At 45.1% G+C, this 18,783-nt stretch overlaps 1 protein-coding gene and 1 long non-coding RNA gene across 2 annotated transcripts; one reads left to right on the forward strand and one right to left on the reverse strand.

The window, feature by feature from the left end:
* Positions 1-6,128: 6,128 nt before the first annotated feature.
* Positions 6,129-18,476, forward strand: CAVIN2 (caveolae associated protein 2). The gene is made up of 2 exons (XM_047083834.1): positions 6,129-6,902; positions 17,185-18,476. Exons 1-2 carry the CDS (start codon positions 6,420-6,422, stop codon positions 17,977-17,979), a joined length of 1,278 nt encoding a protein of 425 aa, XP_046939790.1. The 5' UTR covers positions 6,129-6,419; the 3' UTR covers positions 17,980-18,476.
* LOC124515197 (uncharacterized) lies at positions 12,125-14,338 on the reverse strand. The gene is made up of 3 exons (XR_006962763.1): positions 13,939-14,338; positions 13,605-13,725; positions 12,125-13,423 (listed from the first exon to the last, which is right to left on the reverse strand). It is a non-coding gene; the product is annotated as an uncharacterized LOC124515197 (long non-coding RNA).
* Positions 18,477-18,783: the final 307 nt, after the last annotated feature.

Here is an 18,783-nt window from a genome sequence, read left to right on the forward strand (position 1 = left end):
GATTCCCGCAACGTATCTCTGCTCGAATGACCCTGTAACAAAGACTTTCTTGACCATGCTATCTAAGGTAGTGCCCCTGTCACCCTCTGGTCCCTTATTCTGCTTTATTTTTCATCATAGTACTCACCACTGTCTGACATTACCCTGTATTTTTATCACCTGTCTCCACTCCCCCCTCAGAGCATAAGCACCATATAAACAGAGGCTTGTCTCTTGTTTGCTGTTATGTTCCTCATACCTACCTGCTACTCAGTAATATTTGTCGATTGGATGAATGAGTGATGAATAAACAATGTGCTAAGGCATCCCCCTGCCTCTGATCTTGACAACAAAACAAGATGGGAAAAAAAGTTTGGTTATCTTAACTGGCACCAGAATTCTTCTTAGGAAGGTAGGAAACTATTTTTTATGATAATAACAATACACCTCTTTGAGGTAAAGGGTAAAACCCAAGAGCCAGTGTTTCAGTAAAATTTCCCTTCATGAAATAGAATGTGGAGGTAAGGAGAAGACGGGAAGGCATAAAACTGGGAAGAGAAGAAGCAATAAGATGTCAGAATCCTCCTGACAGGGACCCTGAAGTTGCATTAACATTCACTACACTCGTGAACGCTTTGCGTAAGCAAGTTCTGTGATGCCGAGGGAAGGGCTGAGGTTCATGACCGGGCAGGTATGGAGTCATACAGAAATGGCACATTGGGAAATGGGAGTCCAAGAGGCAGAGAAGGCCTTGAGAATGCAAAACCTCCAGGATTTCCAAAACTTGCGGCATTCCCTAAACGGCAGCTCAGGGGAGTGAAGTAGAATCTACCTTTTATGTCAACGTTATATATTATTTAGGCTTCATCACTCATTTATACAGGATTCCCTTATATGTTGCTGTATTTCACAGCGACATCACTGATAGGTTATACGGGGACTTTGGTTGGGAGAGATTAGGGTTATGTAAAATTATGCTTTTCATCATTAATATTTCCAGTGAAAGCGAACGTTTAATTCCTCTCCATTGCCTCAGCAAAGGATAAAAGGACCTGCAGGCCTTCTACAAACTACACCTTTGCTTTTATCTGCACCCACTACAAGGTGCAGTGCAGAGGGAAGCCGGATATGGTCAAATGATCATTCACCTTCACAAACAAAAAAGTTAACCTGCCACAGTCTCATGGCAGAAGGTACGTGGCTCAGAGACAAAGACTTTATTATTCAGGGCCCAGGACACAAATAAATGTCATGTTCGCATCAGTTCCCTTTCCCTCCCCTCCTCAAGTCACACGGGGGTGATGCAGAGAGGCACATCGGTAGATCCTGCACATGTCATGGATTGGTAGCCCATGTGAAGAACCCCAACTTTAGGAAACTCCAATCTTTTATAAAAAGCTACAATCTGGGGCACCCGGCTGGCTCAGTCAGTTGAGCATCCAACTTCAGCTCAGGTCATGATCTCACTGCTCATGAGTTTGAGCCCCACATCGGGCTCTGTGCTGACAGCTCGGAGCCTGGAGCCTGATTTGGATTCTGTGTGTGTCTCTCTCTGCCCCTCCCCCTCTCGCACACTGTCTCTTCCTACCCTCCCCCCCCTCAAAAATAAATAAACTTTAAAAAAAAAAGCTACAATCTGCCTGACCTTTGCCCAAGAATCTGCCCACCCCTTGCTTTATTATACTGGACATTAAATAATCTTACCCTCTGCTCCTTCTCCATCCTCTGCTACTATCTCTGTTTTCCAAGGTTATTCACTCTTCATTCTTGAAAATATAGTCCAGAACAAAAGACTGTCAGTATAGCTGCTCAAAAGACATTCATAAATATAAAAGATCAATGGAGAATTCCTGGCTTCTTAGCCAGGAGCTACCCACATAAAGGAGACGTCACAAGTATATGGTAGGTGGTAGAAAGAGTTTTCATCAAGAAGAATAAAAAGGTGAAAATATTCCTCTTCCTCCTAGAAGACACCTTCCTTTTCTTTTCTTTTCCTTCTCTCCTCTTCTTTCCTTGAGAAAAAAACCCAACATGTCATCAGGTTCTTTCTTTTCATCATGTTAATAGAATCATACGACCTCCTGCTCAAGAGGCAACTCAGCCTTTGAAAGGCTTTGAATACCACTATGGAGTTCAAAGGAGAAGATATATGGAGTGGCCAGCTTAGCTTCTCTGATTCTTTAGCCATTGAGGAGAAGGGCTTTCTTTTCTGTGGGATCATCATTCTCGGACTCTTATGGTTGTCACAGTAGTAAGACCAAGAATGAAGGATTCTTGGCCTTAAGAGTTTAAATGGAAAAGGCCAACCAAGAAGGCCATTGAGCTGCCTCTGGTGCAGAGATTATGCTAAAAGATTAACCAAACCTTACTGAGTCAGTTGGAGGATTTAGATCCCTAATCATACCCTGTTGTGACTCACAGTACCCCATTCCAGCACCAAACCTAATGTTCATACCCCATATTTGTCTACCTGCCTAATTTACTGTCACACCAATTCTTCTTAAACAGGTCCCTTTCACATGTTCAGGTACCTCTAGGAGACTTCTATATGCCATTGTATCAAGTCTATTTTTTTAAGTTTATTTATTTATTTTGAGAATGAGAGCGTGTGCACTCACATCGGGGAGGGGCGGAGAGAGAGAATCCCAAGCAGGCTCTGCACTGTCAGAGCTGAGCCCAACACGGGCTCAATCTCACCAATGGAACCATGAGATCACGACCTGAGCAGAAATCAAGAGTCTGACGGTTAACTGACTGAGCCATTCATGCGCCCCTCCATTTTATTACCCAATTATTACCTAATTTCTAAGGAACACATTAGTATGTAATGAGTAGACTTAATTTTTCAAAAATGTCTTCCAAGAGTTGATTGCTAAATGTCACTATTTTCTCCCAGACAGAAATAGGACTTAATTTAGGTCAACTAAACGGTGAGTGCGGCTACTCAGGGTTATCTCAAATTCTAACCTATCACCAGTGTTTTCTTTTATTGCCTTTGCTTTTCCCTTGTACAAACTTTTGATGCCCTTAGAATTTGTGTCAAAGTCATTATGTACTTCCATGCCATTTTGCACAGGACAGGTCCGCATTACACAACTCCTCATAGTCCCCATTGCTTATAAAGTTGTACGAGAAAGCAAATTACATCACAACATAAAACTATTCACTTGTGATCACATATAAATATCATTTCCAAAAGATATACTCCAAATCCATAAAGATGATTACTTCTGATAAGAGGTGAAAGCGAATGGGATGAAAATGGTGATGGAAAGGGCCCTCAGCTTTACTCATAAGAGAATTTTGAAAGAAGAATGTATTCTTGTTGAGGTGGATTGTTGCCAAAGATGGCTACAACAATCTGTCCCATGAGGCTTACCCTTTATCCTGGGCCTCTGCTGCTCCTCTCATAGAGAGGGGGAGTCTATTTCCTATCTCCTTGAATCTGAGCTTGGTCTGTGACCTACCTACTTGGACCAATAGAATGCGGTAGAAATGACAAGGGAAGAGTTCCACAACCTAGCCTTAAGAGGTCCTGAAGATTTTGCTTCCACTCCCCGGGAATCCTGAGGCACCATGTAAACAAGTTTGGCTTCCCTACTAGAGAGACTAGAGGCAAGTCCCTGGAGGCTGAAAGATGGAGGAGAGAGAAATCCCAGCATTCTAGTCAACCCAGCTAAGGAGTCAGACATGTGACTGAGACCATCCTGGGATCCATTACAGGTGAACGAGCATGTCTAACCAGATGACCCATTCTAACTGTGCCCTGCCACATCAATCACGGAATCACGAGGACATAAAAGTCAATTGTTTTCAGCCACTGAATTTCAGGCTGGTTTGTTACATAGCAATAGACAACTGTTATGTTACTTGTGTTATGCAAAATTACTTTAAAAAAAATAAGCCCACACGCAAACCTTTCTTCCTATCTAACAAGGAGCCTCTCTCCTCTCCCCACCTCAACTTCATGTGTCTAGTGTCTCCACTCATCTAACTGATGACACCATGTCTAACAATGCAGTGCAAAATCAATGCAAATCAATGCAAAATCAGGGCAAAGTGATTATAATGTGAAACTGAAAATCTTTCAACATACGTAAGAAATCACGAAGTTGATGAGGGTAATGTTAAAGAAACCCCTGAATCATGGACAACTCCTCTGACAAACGAGAATCTGCAGCTGGAAATAGTTCACATTTAAAGAAGAAGAAAAAAAATCCATGCAGATGATGAAACAATAAGTGCTTCAAAAGGGAATGTTTTGAATGTCAAAATTTAAGAGAGGCTCTCGGAAAACTGATGAAGCCCTCAAATATTTTTGCAATAATGACCCTTTTTATATTTGTCCACAGAAGTCAAATGGGAAAGGACATTGTATCATGACACTGTATAATTTTGTTAGAAAATCATGCTTCTCAAAGTCAACTTTTTAAAAAAATTTTTTTAATGTTTATTTATTTCCGAGAAAGAGAGGGACAGAGCGTGAGAGGGGGAGGAGCAGAGAGAGAGGGAGACACAGAATCGGAAGCAGGCTCCAGGCTCCGAGCTGTCATCACAGAGCCCGATGAGAGGCTCGAACTCATGGACCTTGAAATCTTGACCTGAACCAAAGTCGGATGCTTAACCGACTGAGTCATGCAGGCGCCTCTTATTGTCCCAATTTTAGAAGTGGATTTGGGGTGCCGATTATCTGAGGAAATTGGGGTCTCTGTAAATATCTTCATCTCCCTAACTAGCGGATGTAGTCTTAGAGAATGCTTTACTAATGTCCCCTGGATAGTTCATCAAACCTAGAACTAAGCAGATAGCGGGGACTCAAAAATTCAATAAATGTGATGACAAATGACCTGCCGATTGATTGGCTGACCTGTAGATTTTGCCACCAAAGAACAGCACTTTTCCATTATCAATCCCTGACCCAGTATGAGCTGGCATTTGTTCCTCTCAAAACTGTTCATAGAAGGCCTATTACAAAATTCCTGCTGAAAGCACTTTCAAAGGCTGGATACATTTAAAACCAATTCAAGCATGTAAAGTCGTTTTAGGAAATAAGCCCCACGTCCCAAGGGCTCAGCTGAGGAGGGCCATGTTTCAGAACAGGTGTGCCACTTGACTGAACAGGAATTTGGAAATGTCAAACATTAGAAGCACTTCAGAAACTCCAACTCAAGCTGCCCGACGTTGCACTTCTGGGCACGTGTCAATAAGTGACTTGCACAGATAGGTATTTGAGAAAATCTCTCAGTGCAGATCCAGAATTAGCTAAACCAAATTGGCATGGTAGGTTCTTAAAGAGACCATACTTTGGCTTGTTTGTTTGTTTTTCCTTTTGCAATTTTACTTCTCCAAAGAAACTCTGTGTTTTAAAAACTAGTCATTCAAGGGGCGCCTGGGTGGCTCAGTCGGTTAGGCGTCCGACTTCGGCTCAGGTCACGATCTCACAGTCTGTGAGTTCGAGCCCCGCGTCGGGCTCTGGGCTGATGGCTCAGAGCCTGGAGCCTGCTTCCGATTCTGTGTCTCCCTCTCTCTCTGCTTCTCCCCCATTCATGCTCTGTCTCTGTCTCAAAAATAAATAAAAACGTTAAAAAAATTAAAAAAAAAAACTAGTCATTCAAAAATTCACCTTCTACTACATGATAACCATCCGTAACAGCATGACATATTTTAATATTCCTTAAGTTCAGGCACTTGCAACTTATTTTGCACCCCCAACCGCAAGAGTCATAAGAATTGGGCTACTTTCCTTGCCCTTATCAGGGTTACTTCCATCCACCTGAAAATTAAAAATTAACAGTGCAAGCTTGTCTGCAAGTACCTTTTAAACTTGGCCCCTCCCCGTTGGACACCATTCCTTCTGCAGCCCACCAGTCCTTCTAGGGCAAGTGCAAACAATACTTTCCGTTACAATAACTTGTATGCAGGAACACACACGCGCGCACACACACACACACACACACACACACACACGCACACGAAGCAGTGTTTCATCTGTAGCAAAGCAGCCAGAGAAAAGTTTACTGGCTCTAGCCAATTGGAGGCTGTGGAGCTGAGCCAAATTAGCATGTTTTTCTCCGCCTCTAGATGAAGTCATGATTGAAACATGGCCTTGAACTTCTTTCATAAAGGGATAGAAGAGTAGGAAAGAAAAGCTAAACCTGCAGGAAAGTGCCCCGTGCCGAGGAGAACGCGGTTAGGAAGTGTGCGCCTGCTTCTGAACCCTGAGTGGTTCTCAGTTCTGTAACCTTCGCCTCCCACTGGGTGGAGTAGGGCTTTTAAGAGCAGCTGGAATGCAGTTCCCCTGATCAGTGTAGCCAGTTGTTGCCTGTCTGAACCTCTGCCAGTCCTGGAGAGCGGTGCTCTGAGCTCAAGCCAGCAGGCCTCTTTCTGCCCGCTCGCTGCCGTCCTTCTTGCCGGAGAAGAACGTTCCCACCTGTCCAGCCATGGGGGAGGACGCCGCCCAAGCTGAGAAGTTTCAGCACCCGGGGTCTGCCGTGTGGCAGGAGAAGCCAGCCAGCCCCAGCCTCGCGCCCTCTTCCACGCCGAGCCCCAGCCTGAACCTGGGGAGCACGGAGGAGGCCATCCGGGACAACTCGCAGGTGAACGCCGTCACGGTGCTCACGCTCCTGGACAAGCTGGTGAACATGCTGGATGCCGTGCAGGAGAACCAGCACAATATGGAGCAGCGGCAGATCAGCCTAGAGGGCTCCGTGAAGGGCATCCAGAACGACCTCACCAAGCTCTCCAAATACCAGGCCTCCACCAGCAACACGGTGAGCAAGCTGCTGGAGAAGTCCCGCAAGGTCAGCGCCCACACTCGCGCGGTCAAGGAGCGCATGGACAGGCAGAGCGCGCAGGTGAAGCGGCTGGAGAACAACCACGCCCAGCTCCTCAGGCGCAACCATTTCAAAGTGCTCATCTTCCAGGTCAGTGCCCCCCTCCTCCTCCTCCCGCCCAGCTGGGATTCCTCAGCCTTCGTGGTCTCAGTCAGCCTGGCTCTCACAGCCACTTCTACATCTGTCCTGCCTGTCAGGGATCCCACACACACCAGGCGTTGTCCCCATCCGCCTTCAGCAGGAGTGTGACCTCCGCACCCGGGGGTGGGAATTTCTCAGGTCACGGCAGCCTAAACCCAAGGCAGTTGCCCCAGAGGTTAGTACGCCAGGATCATTTGTTAGGGAGCACCTGGACGCACTCCGTACAGGTTGGGACGGTGAGCAGGTGCGTGCACCCGAGTCAAATTCATGCGTCTCCTTGCATTATGAACTTGGGGCTCTGACTGCAGCTGTTAGCTGGACAGGGCATATTAGTTCAGTGCCTGTTGATTAACTCTTTGTGGAAATGAGATAATCATCTGATTTTTTTTTTTAATCAAGAAGTCAAATTCATGACTGCTTCTCTCTTTGTCTAAAGGCTGCCAATGTTTGAGAAGCTAACCAAGTATTGAAGACTGATTGCATTAGAATTGAACTAGTCTCTCCCTTTAAGATTCTTGTCACCAAAGCAATCTTTGTTATTTTCTGGCAAATAATGCAGTAAAAATACAGAGCATAACTCTTTACAGATACACGAGGTATGCTTCTTATTGCTCAGAGAAGCCACAACTGTAAAATAAAAGCAGTGTTATCAGTTTTAGTTGCAAAGGCTAGTCTCGAATATTTTCTCTTTCCGATGGTTGCCTTAGAATAAAAAGGCCACTTAATTTTTTTTTAATGCATCAATGATGCAGTTAATGTAGCAAGAGGGTATCTGGGGACAGGGAGGTTGCGTGGGGCTGTTGTTCTGCCAAGTGGTGGGCATTTGTGAATCCAAGGGTAGCCCTGCCCCAGGCTGGAAGTCCTTCCGCCCAATGGAACGCAGCCAACACAGAGCCCAGGAAGCAATTGCCATGCCTGCCCCAGGGCTGTCTCCTTGTGACCATGTGAATAGGAGAGGATTTCAAAGCCATGGAGGGGAGAGGCTATAACCAACTGTTTGATTGTGAAAGGCACACAAGAAGAGCCTTCATCTCCCAAGGGAGATTTAGAAATTGGAATTTAAGCCGAGGGAGCCTTCTTTTTTCTAAATGAATCTGCTCCGCCAAGTTAGAACCTAAGCCTCTTTCCCTCCTTAAAAGGAAAGACTCATCTGGCTGTTTTTTTGTCCTCCCCAAATTGCACTTGATGTAAAGCTTCAGGCAGCTGATGTCCTCCTATACCTTGCAGGCTTTTGCAGCCCAGACATTTTTTAGCCTTTAATGCAAATGGAATAGCTTTTCATGCACCAGATGAACTGAAAAGAGATACGGTGACTGCGCCTTTCTTAAGCCATATAAGATCCTTTACTTTATTAGCCTAAAAGATATTAGAAATCTCAGCTCTCAAGGCATTTCTAAATTAAATACTGATCTCCAAACAAAACCAAACATGTGCAGACATGTTTAAATCTGAGTCATCAAAGGAAATTTTCCTCCCTCCAGTATGAATCAGGGAGATTATCTCTTGTCCTCTATCCTTAGTTAAGGGAGGAAGAAGTACCTAGTAGAGGAAGATCATAATTTGTCAGGATCGGTTTATGTTTCATTTTGCCGCGGATGTTCTGTAGTTGTTGGAGGCAGGGACGGAAGAGATAGGTGAGTAAAAATTCAAGAGAATTGTAAATCTGACATTTAAAAAAAAACAACAGGTGGGGAACCTAAAGACTCAGGCTGCTGTTGAGCCATACCCCGGTCTCCTCTTTTGTCACATTGGATTGACAGGTGTGAAATTGCAGCCAGAAGCGGTCGGAATTCTCCATAGAGTGAGCAAAAGGTGAAACAGGGGTGCGCAAGACCAAGGTGGAAGCTAAGAGAATCCAAAGCAACATATTCAGGCTCCATTCTGCGCCTCTTAACAAGCCGCCCCCAAGGACCCTTTTTTTTTAAAGAGCAGGTTAGGAAGCAAGGACCTAAAGGCAAGGAACTGGAGCTTTCTTAAGCCATGTAAGATCCTTTCGTAGCCTGAAGGATATTAGAAATCTCAGCTCTCAAGACATCGTAAGGTGGTTATTTTGCAAAAACAAATGTGGGTGCAGTCTCTTCGTGGAGAGTTGTTCTTTCTCTTAAAGTAGGGGCTCGCAGGGTAGGGGTCATGCCAGTGGGTGGAATACTAACTTGTGCTGGAGAGTGCTCCAGTCGAGGGGTTGAGAAGATCTATTTTGTCACATAGACACTGGTTCAAATGCGAGTTTCACCGCTTGCCAACTATGTGATCTCGTGCACATTTTGCAGCTTCTCCAAGCTTCTGTTTTCTCATCTGTACACTGAGGATATGAATAGGAGCAAAACATTTGTGAGCTCTTTTAGTAAGCCCTGCATGCTCTAAGTATCCTTCTGTGCATTCTCTCATTTGCCCTCAACGTACAGACGAGGAGGCTGCAATTCGAAGGTATCTATATCTTGTTTGAAGTTATTTAGTAACGTCAAGCAGTGAGGCGGGGGATTTGAACTCACGTATAATTGATTCCATGCTCTTAAACATGGATGCTTTTCCCTTTGTATCTCTCACAGGGTGAGGAATAAATGCAATAACCTCTTTAAAATGGTTAGTGAGTTACATGGTGTAAGAACTCAAGGAATGGAAGCTATTCCTGGGTGGATCTGACATGCATTCACACAGTGAAGGTTATACTTTAGCTTATTTAGAAACATGGCTGCTGAGTGAAAACTGACCCCACCCTACTCGAGCCTATGCTTTTTAGATGGGGCTCATTAAAAGCTACATACCCGCTCACGCGCACACACACACTCTCTTCCATTCCCTGCCATGCGTCGTATGGCAACTACCATGTCGAAATCAATATTATATCCCCGATACACCATGAGAGCAAAGGACTCTGCCCAAAGGGCCTACCCAAAATAGCCCCTTCTAGTGGCAGGCTTTACTGTGTGGCTGAGGGCGGGTGGGTGAGAGAGTAAGAAGGCAGAGGATACACGAGTTGCCACTCCATAGGTCATTTGTTGTTTTCAATCCCCTTGAATCCTCTGCCAGACTTTCCTCTTCTAAATTCATTGGTTTTCCAATTCAAGACAAAAAAATGGGTGTGAAAATTTTATGTTTTTAATGTGTATTTATTTTTTAGAGACAGCGAGAGTGCAAATAGGGAAGGGGCACAGAGAGAGGGGGGGGGACAGAGGATCTGAAGCAGGCTCTCTGCTGACAGCAGAGACCCCAAATGCGGGGCTCGAACCCACGAACCGTGAGATCGTGACCTGAGCCGAAGTCAGACGCTGAACCAACTGAGCCACCCGGGCGCCCCTATGTGAAAAATTTTAAGACGAGAAAGTGAGGAAAGCAAATCTGTCACCTGGGCAGATGTAGCACTGTCATGTTTAGAAGATGAGGTTTCCAGCTTGTAAGGTCCTGTCGTGTCTTCCAGAATCTGCAGGTGCTTTTTGGTTGTTGGTTGCTCGGCTGGTTTGTCTACTAGACGCTTCAACGTTCGCATTTTTTTTTTAATTCCAACTTTTGTCCTTAATTTGTCCTATTTAAAATGTGTTATTCATGTATTTCAATGCGTGCTGAACTTACAAGCTCGTTGTGGCTTTAAAGCCCCCTCCTGCCTTTAGCAGTTACTTCAAATTATAGCCACTGGCACCTAAAACTCGAGAATAGTCACCTTCCTTTGAGTGATGAAGCAAATTGTAAAATCCTTGTTAAACTTAGCAGCTTTTCTTTTTATATATAGTTTTTAGGATAGCCTAAGATCAATGTTTGAACTCAAAATACTGTGACAGGATCCAGTGCAAATGAAATAAGACTGAAAGGGGTTGGTGATCAAAAAGCAAATGCTAAAAACTAACAAGACTCATGCTTTGCCCGTAAGCATGGCTATCTTTTTTTTTTTTTTTAATTTTTTTTATTTTTTCAACGTTTATTTATTTTTGGGACAGAGAGAGACAGAGCATGAACCGGGGAGGGGCAGAGAGAGAGGGAGACACAGAATCGGAAACAGGCTCCAGGCTCTGAGCCATCAGCCCAGAGCCCGACGCGGGGCTCGAACTCACGGACCCCGAGATCGTGACCTGGCTGAAGTCGGACGCTTAACCGACTGCGCCACCCAGGCGCCCCAGCGTGGCTATCTTTAACTAAACCTAGAGTTTACGCAGAAAATCAGTGCATTTACCATTAAAAGGAAATTTTCTCTGTTGATTCATGAGCCTAGCATTTCACAGCTAACTGGCCCTGAGGGTGTGGCACCCACTTATGCCTTAAGGTTCTAGTAATGATTATCCCGAAAAAGCGGTGTGGGAATGGCTTCAAATCCAGGGAACAAAATGAGACTCCTCCTGGACAGCTTACACTTTCGTCCACATAAAATTGTGAAATTGGGTGAAAAGAGTAGAGGTTGGGTATTTGCTGTGGATACATTCGTAGAGAAGCAGGCCCATAAATGTGTTCAAATATTCATCATTTGGCTTCCTTCAATGAGATCAGAATTTTAGAACAGTGCTAAAAGTATAACATCTTCAGACTATTTTCAAGTTGATTTTTTTTTTTAAAGACTGTACTTTCTCTATCCAAAACCACTGCTCTGAAAACTGTTAAATTATTACAGACGTTGAAGAAATGGCAATATAGGAAATCAAAGACACCTCAATATGACAACTCGCCATGTTTATGTCCCATTGATTAATGTTCCCATAATGGGATATTGGTTTTGATGCGCTCCTCATCCCGTGCCCTTTTAGTTTCTAAGACCAAATACTTGCTCTCATTGTTATTATTTACACTTATTGAATGTCAGCGCAGCCTCAGGCCTGTTAAGTGAATAACTGATTATCGTTTCTTCAAAAGAATCATTGCTTTGTCTCATTTGTTAAAAAACTGGACTGTTTGTCAGATGCAGTTCTTCCAGGTAAATGTGGCCCCTTCCCCTGTTTTGCACATCTGTGTCTGTGGAATTGAGTGAAAAGCATTGTCCGGTGCAGCTCAGGTCCTGTGGTTTGAATCCTTGTACGAAACAAAGCATGTTTGGTGTTAGTACTTTAGGAGATCGCGTCTACAATTTTTTTAGTTATTGTTCGTGGGGTTTACATTAATGTCACAAAATCAAATATCTTGGAGCTGGAAAGTACCTTAATAACCATTTAGCTTAACTTCATTTTATATCAAAGAAACAGACGCCCAGAGAAAGTGACTAGCAAGGTTTCATTTTATTAATAATAGAAATTATGGAGTTGAACTGTAAAATGAGTAAAAACAAACACTGTATTCCCACTATGGCAAAGTTCATGCTTACTGGGTTTTCTGCGTCAGCTTTTAAATAATTCAGAATGATTTGTTTTGTTTTGGTTTTTGTTTTGTGTTTTTTTGCTTTTTTTTTCTTTTTTTGTGGGTAGCAAAGAATACCTAACCGGTGTGATCTTAAAAAAGAATTGAACCCTTGATAACACTGAAAAATAATGAAACTTTTAAATCCTCCACAATGTGAAAGACTGCTCAGGGATTATAACTAATGCATTTTATTCTTATGACTTGCTGATTCTACCGACAGCTGCCTTAGGGGTGCAGTTCTAATCAATGGCTTTATCCACTTGGCAATCTATACCTCAGAAACACAAATTGGAGAAAACCATCAATGTGTAAAAGAGACCTATAAATCAGAATGTCAGGTGGGCATAGTTCCATTTTAATAACTAGTATTTAGAGATTATTGGATAAGGCATCCCGTGGACACAAATTTATGGTCCTCATATCCCTCCAGGATGCCACCACATCCCTCTGGGTCTATGACAGGCTTCGCTCTTTTCGTCTAACAACAGGGATGATAAGTCTGTGACCCAAGAACACACTGCTGGCTTCTCTCCCCTTAGTCAAGCTTTTACGGTCGGCTTCCTTTTCTAACGCGAGTCATAGAATCTCCTTTAAAGCGTATGCATCTATATATGTGCAAAGATTTGCTTCCGCGAACTCCAACACAAGAAGTGCTCAGCGTGTTGGCAGGCTTCTCTGTGTTGGTATCTACATGCGCGACTGGGACAGCCAGTTCACGAGAATCAATAGAAATAGCAAACAAGCTGAAGTGTAAGGAAAAATGCCACTTCTGGAGAGTTCTTTCCTTCCTTTTCTCTTTAGTGCTGCAAGCACATCATTCATATAGGTTTGAAGTGTGCCGTTTAATTCTCCCTTCCTTTGAAAAACTCCTAAGGGTTCTTGTGAAAGGTCAGAACCCAGAGCAGCTGTGTCAGTGGCAGCCGAGTACCTTTTGGAAAATAAATCTGTAGAGCAAACTGTCAGCTGCTTCTGGGGGGCCTCTGCCGGGTAGAAAGGCCCCAGAAGTCAGCGCCAGCCCACGAGGGATTCTTGGTGCCCTGTTAGGGAGTCACAGGCCCTAAGCAGATCTATGAGTCACTAGCCCAGGTAAGCGGTGATAGAATGGAGGACGTGGAGTTGATCCTCCCCCTTGAAAGAGCTGTCAAGATTGGAATCTGTAAGAGAAAGCAGATCAGAACCATTATGACAGGAGGCTGAAGCGGGCGGAAGTGTCCCTTTCCCCGTAGACAGGTGAAGTCTCAAGTGTTTCCATGAGGCCTGTGTGAGAGGACTGAGCAGGGCACGTGCACAGGTCAGATTGGGTGCCTGTGGACCGTGTTGGTATAGAGGACGTACCGCCATGACATGCCAGTTGAATATCCGCCAGCAAAGCGCTTACGTTGTAGCCCGACACGACGCGTACGTTCAGTTGAAACAAAAATAGAGATTTTTGAGGGGTGTCAGTATTTTGTTGCTTCTAAAAAAAAAAAAACAGAGAGGAAAGGTAAGGCCTCCGTGTGCTTGGACATCCACCATTCCTGTGTGAAAGGAAGGGGCTTGCCCTCAGACTGGATGCCATGAGCAGCCACAAAATAGATGCTGTCCAGTAGACAGAACACAACGAACTGCTCGAGCAATTAAAATGACAGCAGAAGCATAAAGCAGTTAGCCAAAAAAAGAGATATCTCACCCGTTCCCACTTTTGTAAAGACACAGCCAGCTCGTCTGGATTGTGTCTGTTCCCACTGGGTTTATTTTCATAGCCGGCATTGAGAGCCCTCGTGTAAACGTCCCAGGCGTTGGATAGAAGAGTTCGGTGGTTTCCCACCGTCCCTCAGCTGCCCTCACGCGTGTGGCATCTACCACACAAGGCCGCTGCCTCCCCTGACAGCGCGCTCTCCTCAAACCTGTCCTTGACGGACATGTGCCGAGAGAGAGGGACAGGAGTCTCCCGCTCAACGGTAGCTGTGCTTTTGTAATAACAGAATTTACATTTAAGAAAAAAAACCACAGGATTGCTGAATTCTTTTGGAAGCACGGTCAATATGTCTACCTTTTTGTTAAGGGTAAAGAAAGGGACGTTAGCAGGGTATTCCTCTGATTACCCGGAGAGATTAAGGCATACGAGTTGTACCTCTTCTCTGGGAACCAAGGCTTATTTTTGTAGTTTCCCCTGAATTTCTGCTTCCTTCACTGAGGACTTAACTTTTCACTGAGTTCTTAGTGTCTTCCTTTCCTGCAGGCGGCTCCTGTCAAACCCTCCCAAGCCTTTTGTCAAACCCCAGGAGTAATTTTGCTTCTGGACCAAGCATCAGGGCCTTAGCTGTTGCTGTAGTCGGCCTCCCTGTCAGTAATGCTCATCCACTGAGAATAACCTCCTTCCTTAGAAACGGAAACCGCAGCGTCCCTTAGGCCTCGGTTCTCATTTCCCAGTGGCAGCGGCAGCGGCAGTCACCGAACTTCCTTAGAAGAGCGAAACCCGTTCTTTTGTAGTCCTCAGGCCTACCCAGCGGAGGGGCAATTTCTATTCCGGCCACTCTCTCAAGGCTTTCTTAGAAAGCCACCTTATCCACCATGTGTTCATTCAATAAATAGCTGTTGAGCTGCCAGGAACTATTGTGACGGGGGCACAACAGTGAACAAGAGACCCAAATTGCCACCCTCATGGGGAGTACATGGGGAGTGCCAGCAAGATAGAGGCAAGTTGAGACTTGAAACATGGGAAAGTTGCTCTCTGGAAAAGTCGAGGTCATAAATGACTCGTGGGAATGCCATGTTTCTTTCCGATTTTTTTTTACTTCGTCCGTCGTACTATATTCCTGACCATCTTTATGACATTAAAAATGGGTGGTTGTGGAGAGGGCTTTGGGAAACAGAATCCGTGATTTCTTTACTCTAACAAAGGTTCTATATAACCAGATTTTCTATTTACCTCTATCCAAGATTTTATCCTTTGTTTCTAACCAATTTATGGAACGGACTGTGGTATGAGTGTATGTGCAAAAGAGGGAGACACGGGGCTGTATTTTTTCCAGAATAGCGTAACTATTCCGTTCAGTGGTTAATAAGGAGAGGGACTTCTAGGTTTCTCTGTATCAAAACTTTGTTCATTTAGTTTCTGTAGGCAAAAAGTTAAAAAATATGCAGGTACACTCTTAGAATATGTGTTTGACCCTAGCCCCAATGTCATTGACTTTTCGATCAATTAAAAGAAGGGAAATTCTTACTGTTGACATGAACCTCACCTGAAATCTAGATCCCAGATAGACTTGTAAATGCACAAAATCCAGTTATGTTTCAAACTGGGAATTTACTGGGCAGTCCACTGTATAATCTGGTAAGGTTGAAGCTAAGGAGGAAGTGGGGCTCTGAAGCCTGGCCCACCTTGGCACTCCTACAGAATCCCGAGTGTCCCTGGGAGTGCGGTTTGAAAGTTGCTAATCGAGGTCAAGTCCTCTTGTTCATATTTGGGAGAAACTGAGACCCAAGGAGATCAAATAATTTGCTGAAAGCCACACAGGCACTCACAGTACAGTAAAGACTGAGACTCAGGCTTCTGTTACACGTTCTTTCCACTGTGCTGGTTCTTTCGATGAAAATGTGAAGACACCTTGCTGGCCAGCTCTCATTTTCCAATATTCAAAGAAAAATTTTAAAAAAGAAAGGGATTCCTTGGGCCCCTGGGTGGCTCAGTCAGTTAAGTGTCCAACTTTGGCTCAGGTCACGATCTCACAGCTCATGAGTTCGAGCCCTGCGTGGGGCTCTGTTCTGACAGCTCAGAGTCTGGAGCCGGCTTCGGATTCTGTGTCTCCCTCTGTCTCTGCCCCTCCCCTGCTCACATTCTCTCTCTCTTTCTCTCTTTCTCTCTCTCAAAAATAAATACACAGTAAAAAAAAATTAAAAATTAAAATTAAAAAGAAAGGGATTCCTGTGCTGTGTGACCCAAGCTACCTGAAAGCAAATCCACCCGCTTAGAAGAAGTGGAACACCATTGCCCTTGAACTCTGGAGGCAAGTTCTCAGACTCTGCTCCCTGAGACACAGAGAGGGTCAGACCTTTGCCTCTGTGTCCACAAATTGAGGGAAGAGGTATGCTGGGAATAGTGCAGGGAAAGGGACAGATTCCTGAGCTTCAGTCCTCACTCTTAGCTCTAGGTGGGGGATCTAAGTATTCTTGCCCAAGGAAGCCCTGTTTAACAAGAGAGCCTTGATAAGCTGCTTCAGAGACCTCCCTCACTCCTCTAAGAATGGCCATGGTATGCGTCCTGTCCTTATTAATGCCCACATAGGATATCCTGAACCACAGGGCTTCATGGGTGGGCCCCCAGTGAGGCTGGCCCTGTCTTCTCTTACTCTAAAATCATGTCATCAGAAAAATTAGTGTGCACTTCTGAATAGATACCAAGGTTGACCACACTTTCCTTCTGATTCCTAGCGGGGGAGGAAACCTGATCAAGGCTTTACATGGTGTCTGACTCTTGAGGACTTCCCAGTTCTCTCCCTTGCCCCCATCTTTTATCTTCTAACTCCACCTCCAGTGGGATTTTGGCAGGAGCAGAGCCACCTGACCTTGAAGGAAGATGGGAGACAGAGGCCTCTTGGGTTCACAGTAACTTACTTTAGCTCCTTTATCTAGGCAACTTCCTGGTCTGTCAGAGCCACAACCCACTTCCTCCCCTGCCCGTCACTGATAGAGCCCTTGTCATCTGCCCTCATAATATTCCCAATAAGCATCCCCTGCCCTTATCCAGCCTCGGGGGAATGACTTGACCAGTTTAGAATTCACTCTTCATATTCTAGAAAACTGAAGCCACAAACGTGTGGTTTCTGTCATCCCCATGTGCCAGAAAGATACACACTGCAAATGACAGCAGCTCAGGACCGTTTGTAACATCTGTTATTAACATGAAATCTATCTACATTGTCCATCTTTTCAGGAAGAAAATGAGATCCCTGCCAGTGTGTTTGTGAAAGAGCCAGTTTCCAGCCCAGCGGAAGAGAAGGAGGAGCTTGCTGATGAAAACAAGTCCCTGGAGGAAACCTTGCACACGGTGGACCTCTCATCAGATGATGAATTGCCCCACGATGAGGAGACCCTGGAAGACAGTGCAGAGGAAAAGATGGAAGAAAGCAGGGCAGAGAAAATAAAAAGATCCAGCCTCCGGAAAGTAGATAGCCTCAAGAAAGCGTTTTCTCGCCAGAACATCGAGAAAAAAATGAACAAGCTGGGGACAAAGATCGTGTCTGTAGAGAGGAGAGAGAAGATTAAGAAATCTCTCACTTCCAATCACCAGAAAATATCCTCAGGGAAAAGCTCCCCCTTCAAGGTTTCTCCCCTCACTTTTGGTCGGAAGAAAGTCCGAGAGGGAGAAGGCCCTGCAGAAAACGAGACCAAGTCAGAAGACACGCCTAGCAGCGAGCAGATGCCAGATGACCACGAGGAGAGCTCGTTTGCAGAGGGTCTTTCTGAAGCGTCCCTCACCGGTGCCCTGGTGGAAGGCAAGAGCAAGGAGGAGGATGCAGAGAGGGAGGCCTCCAGAGGGAGTAACTCGGGCAGGGATAGCAACATCGACTTGACAATTGTGGAAGATGAAGAGGAGGAGTCGGTGGCCCTGGAACAAGCGCAGAAGGTTCGCTACGAGGGAGGCTACCTGCTGACCTCTGAGGATGCAGAGCAGTCGGATGCAAGCCCGGGCCAGCCTGCCGTGCTCCAGGTGGACCAGACCGCCTAAACGCGCAGCCTGCCGGGCCCAGCCTGTGCTTCCGTTCCGGCGGGTAACCGGAGTCTGGAAACAAAGCCCTGCACGTGTCCGCACTACCCACTCACTACCGTGTTGTTGTCCAAGCAGCCCTCACCCACTCCACAGGAGCAGCGCACAGATGGACCAAGATCTACTGTGAAGGCGACCTGTCAGGAGCGTCGCTTCCAACTTGTTCTTCGGTTCTGTGTTTGTAGAATTTCTCCAAGATTGCATGGAAGAAGAGAAGGGGCAGCTGCAAAACGCTGACCAATTTGGCTTAGTTAGAAAAACCAGAGGCTACTTGAGATACTAGTCATGAGATGGGATTCATTTCTTGTCATTCCATAGGCTTGCCGAATAGTGTACCAGCGCTATATTGAATTTCCACTGAACTCTGTGAAGCTAATTATTGTATTTCAAGTGTGTGATATATAATATACATATGTAGGGGCGCCAGGGTGGCGCAGTCGGTTAAGCGTCCGACTTCAGCCAGGTCACGATCTCGCGGTCCGTGAGTTCGAGCCCCGCGTCAGGCTCTGGGCTGATGGCTCAGAGCCTGGAGCCTGTTTCCGGTTCTGTGTCTCCCTCTCTCTCTGCCCCTCCCCCGTTCATGCTCTGTCTCTCTCTGTCCCCAAAAAAATAAATAAACGTTGAAAAAAAACTTTTTTTTTAAAAATAATATACATATGTATTTAAGCTAAGGACATACCTACTTTATATTATAAGAAAAAACACATGCTTTTTAAAAAAGGTAGAAGAGACAGTCTGGTCGCTTATTCACTTAACAGAAACCAA

This window comes from Lynx rufus, unplaced genomic scaffold (assembly GCF_022079265.1).
Source record: "Lynx rufus isolate CCGP_SWC_20201006 ecotype Redwood Valley unplaced genomic scaffold, mLynRuf1.p SCAF_2, whole genome shotgun sequence".
Taxonomy (NCBI): Eukaryota; Metazoa; Chordata; class Mammalia; order Carnivora; family Felidae; genus Lynx; species Lynx rufus.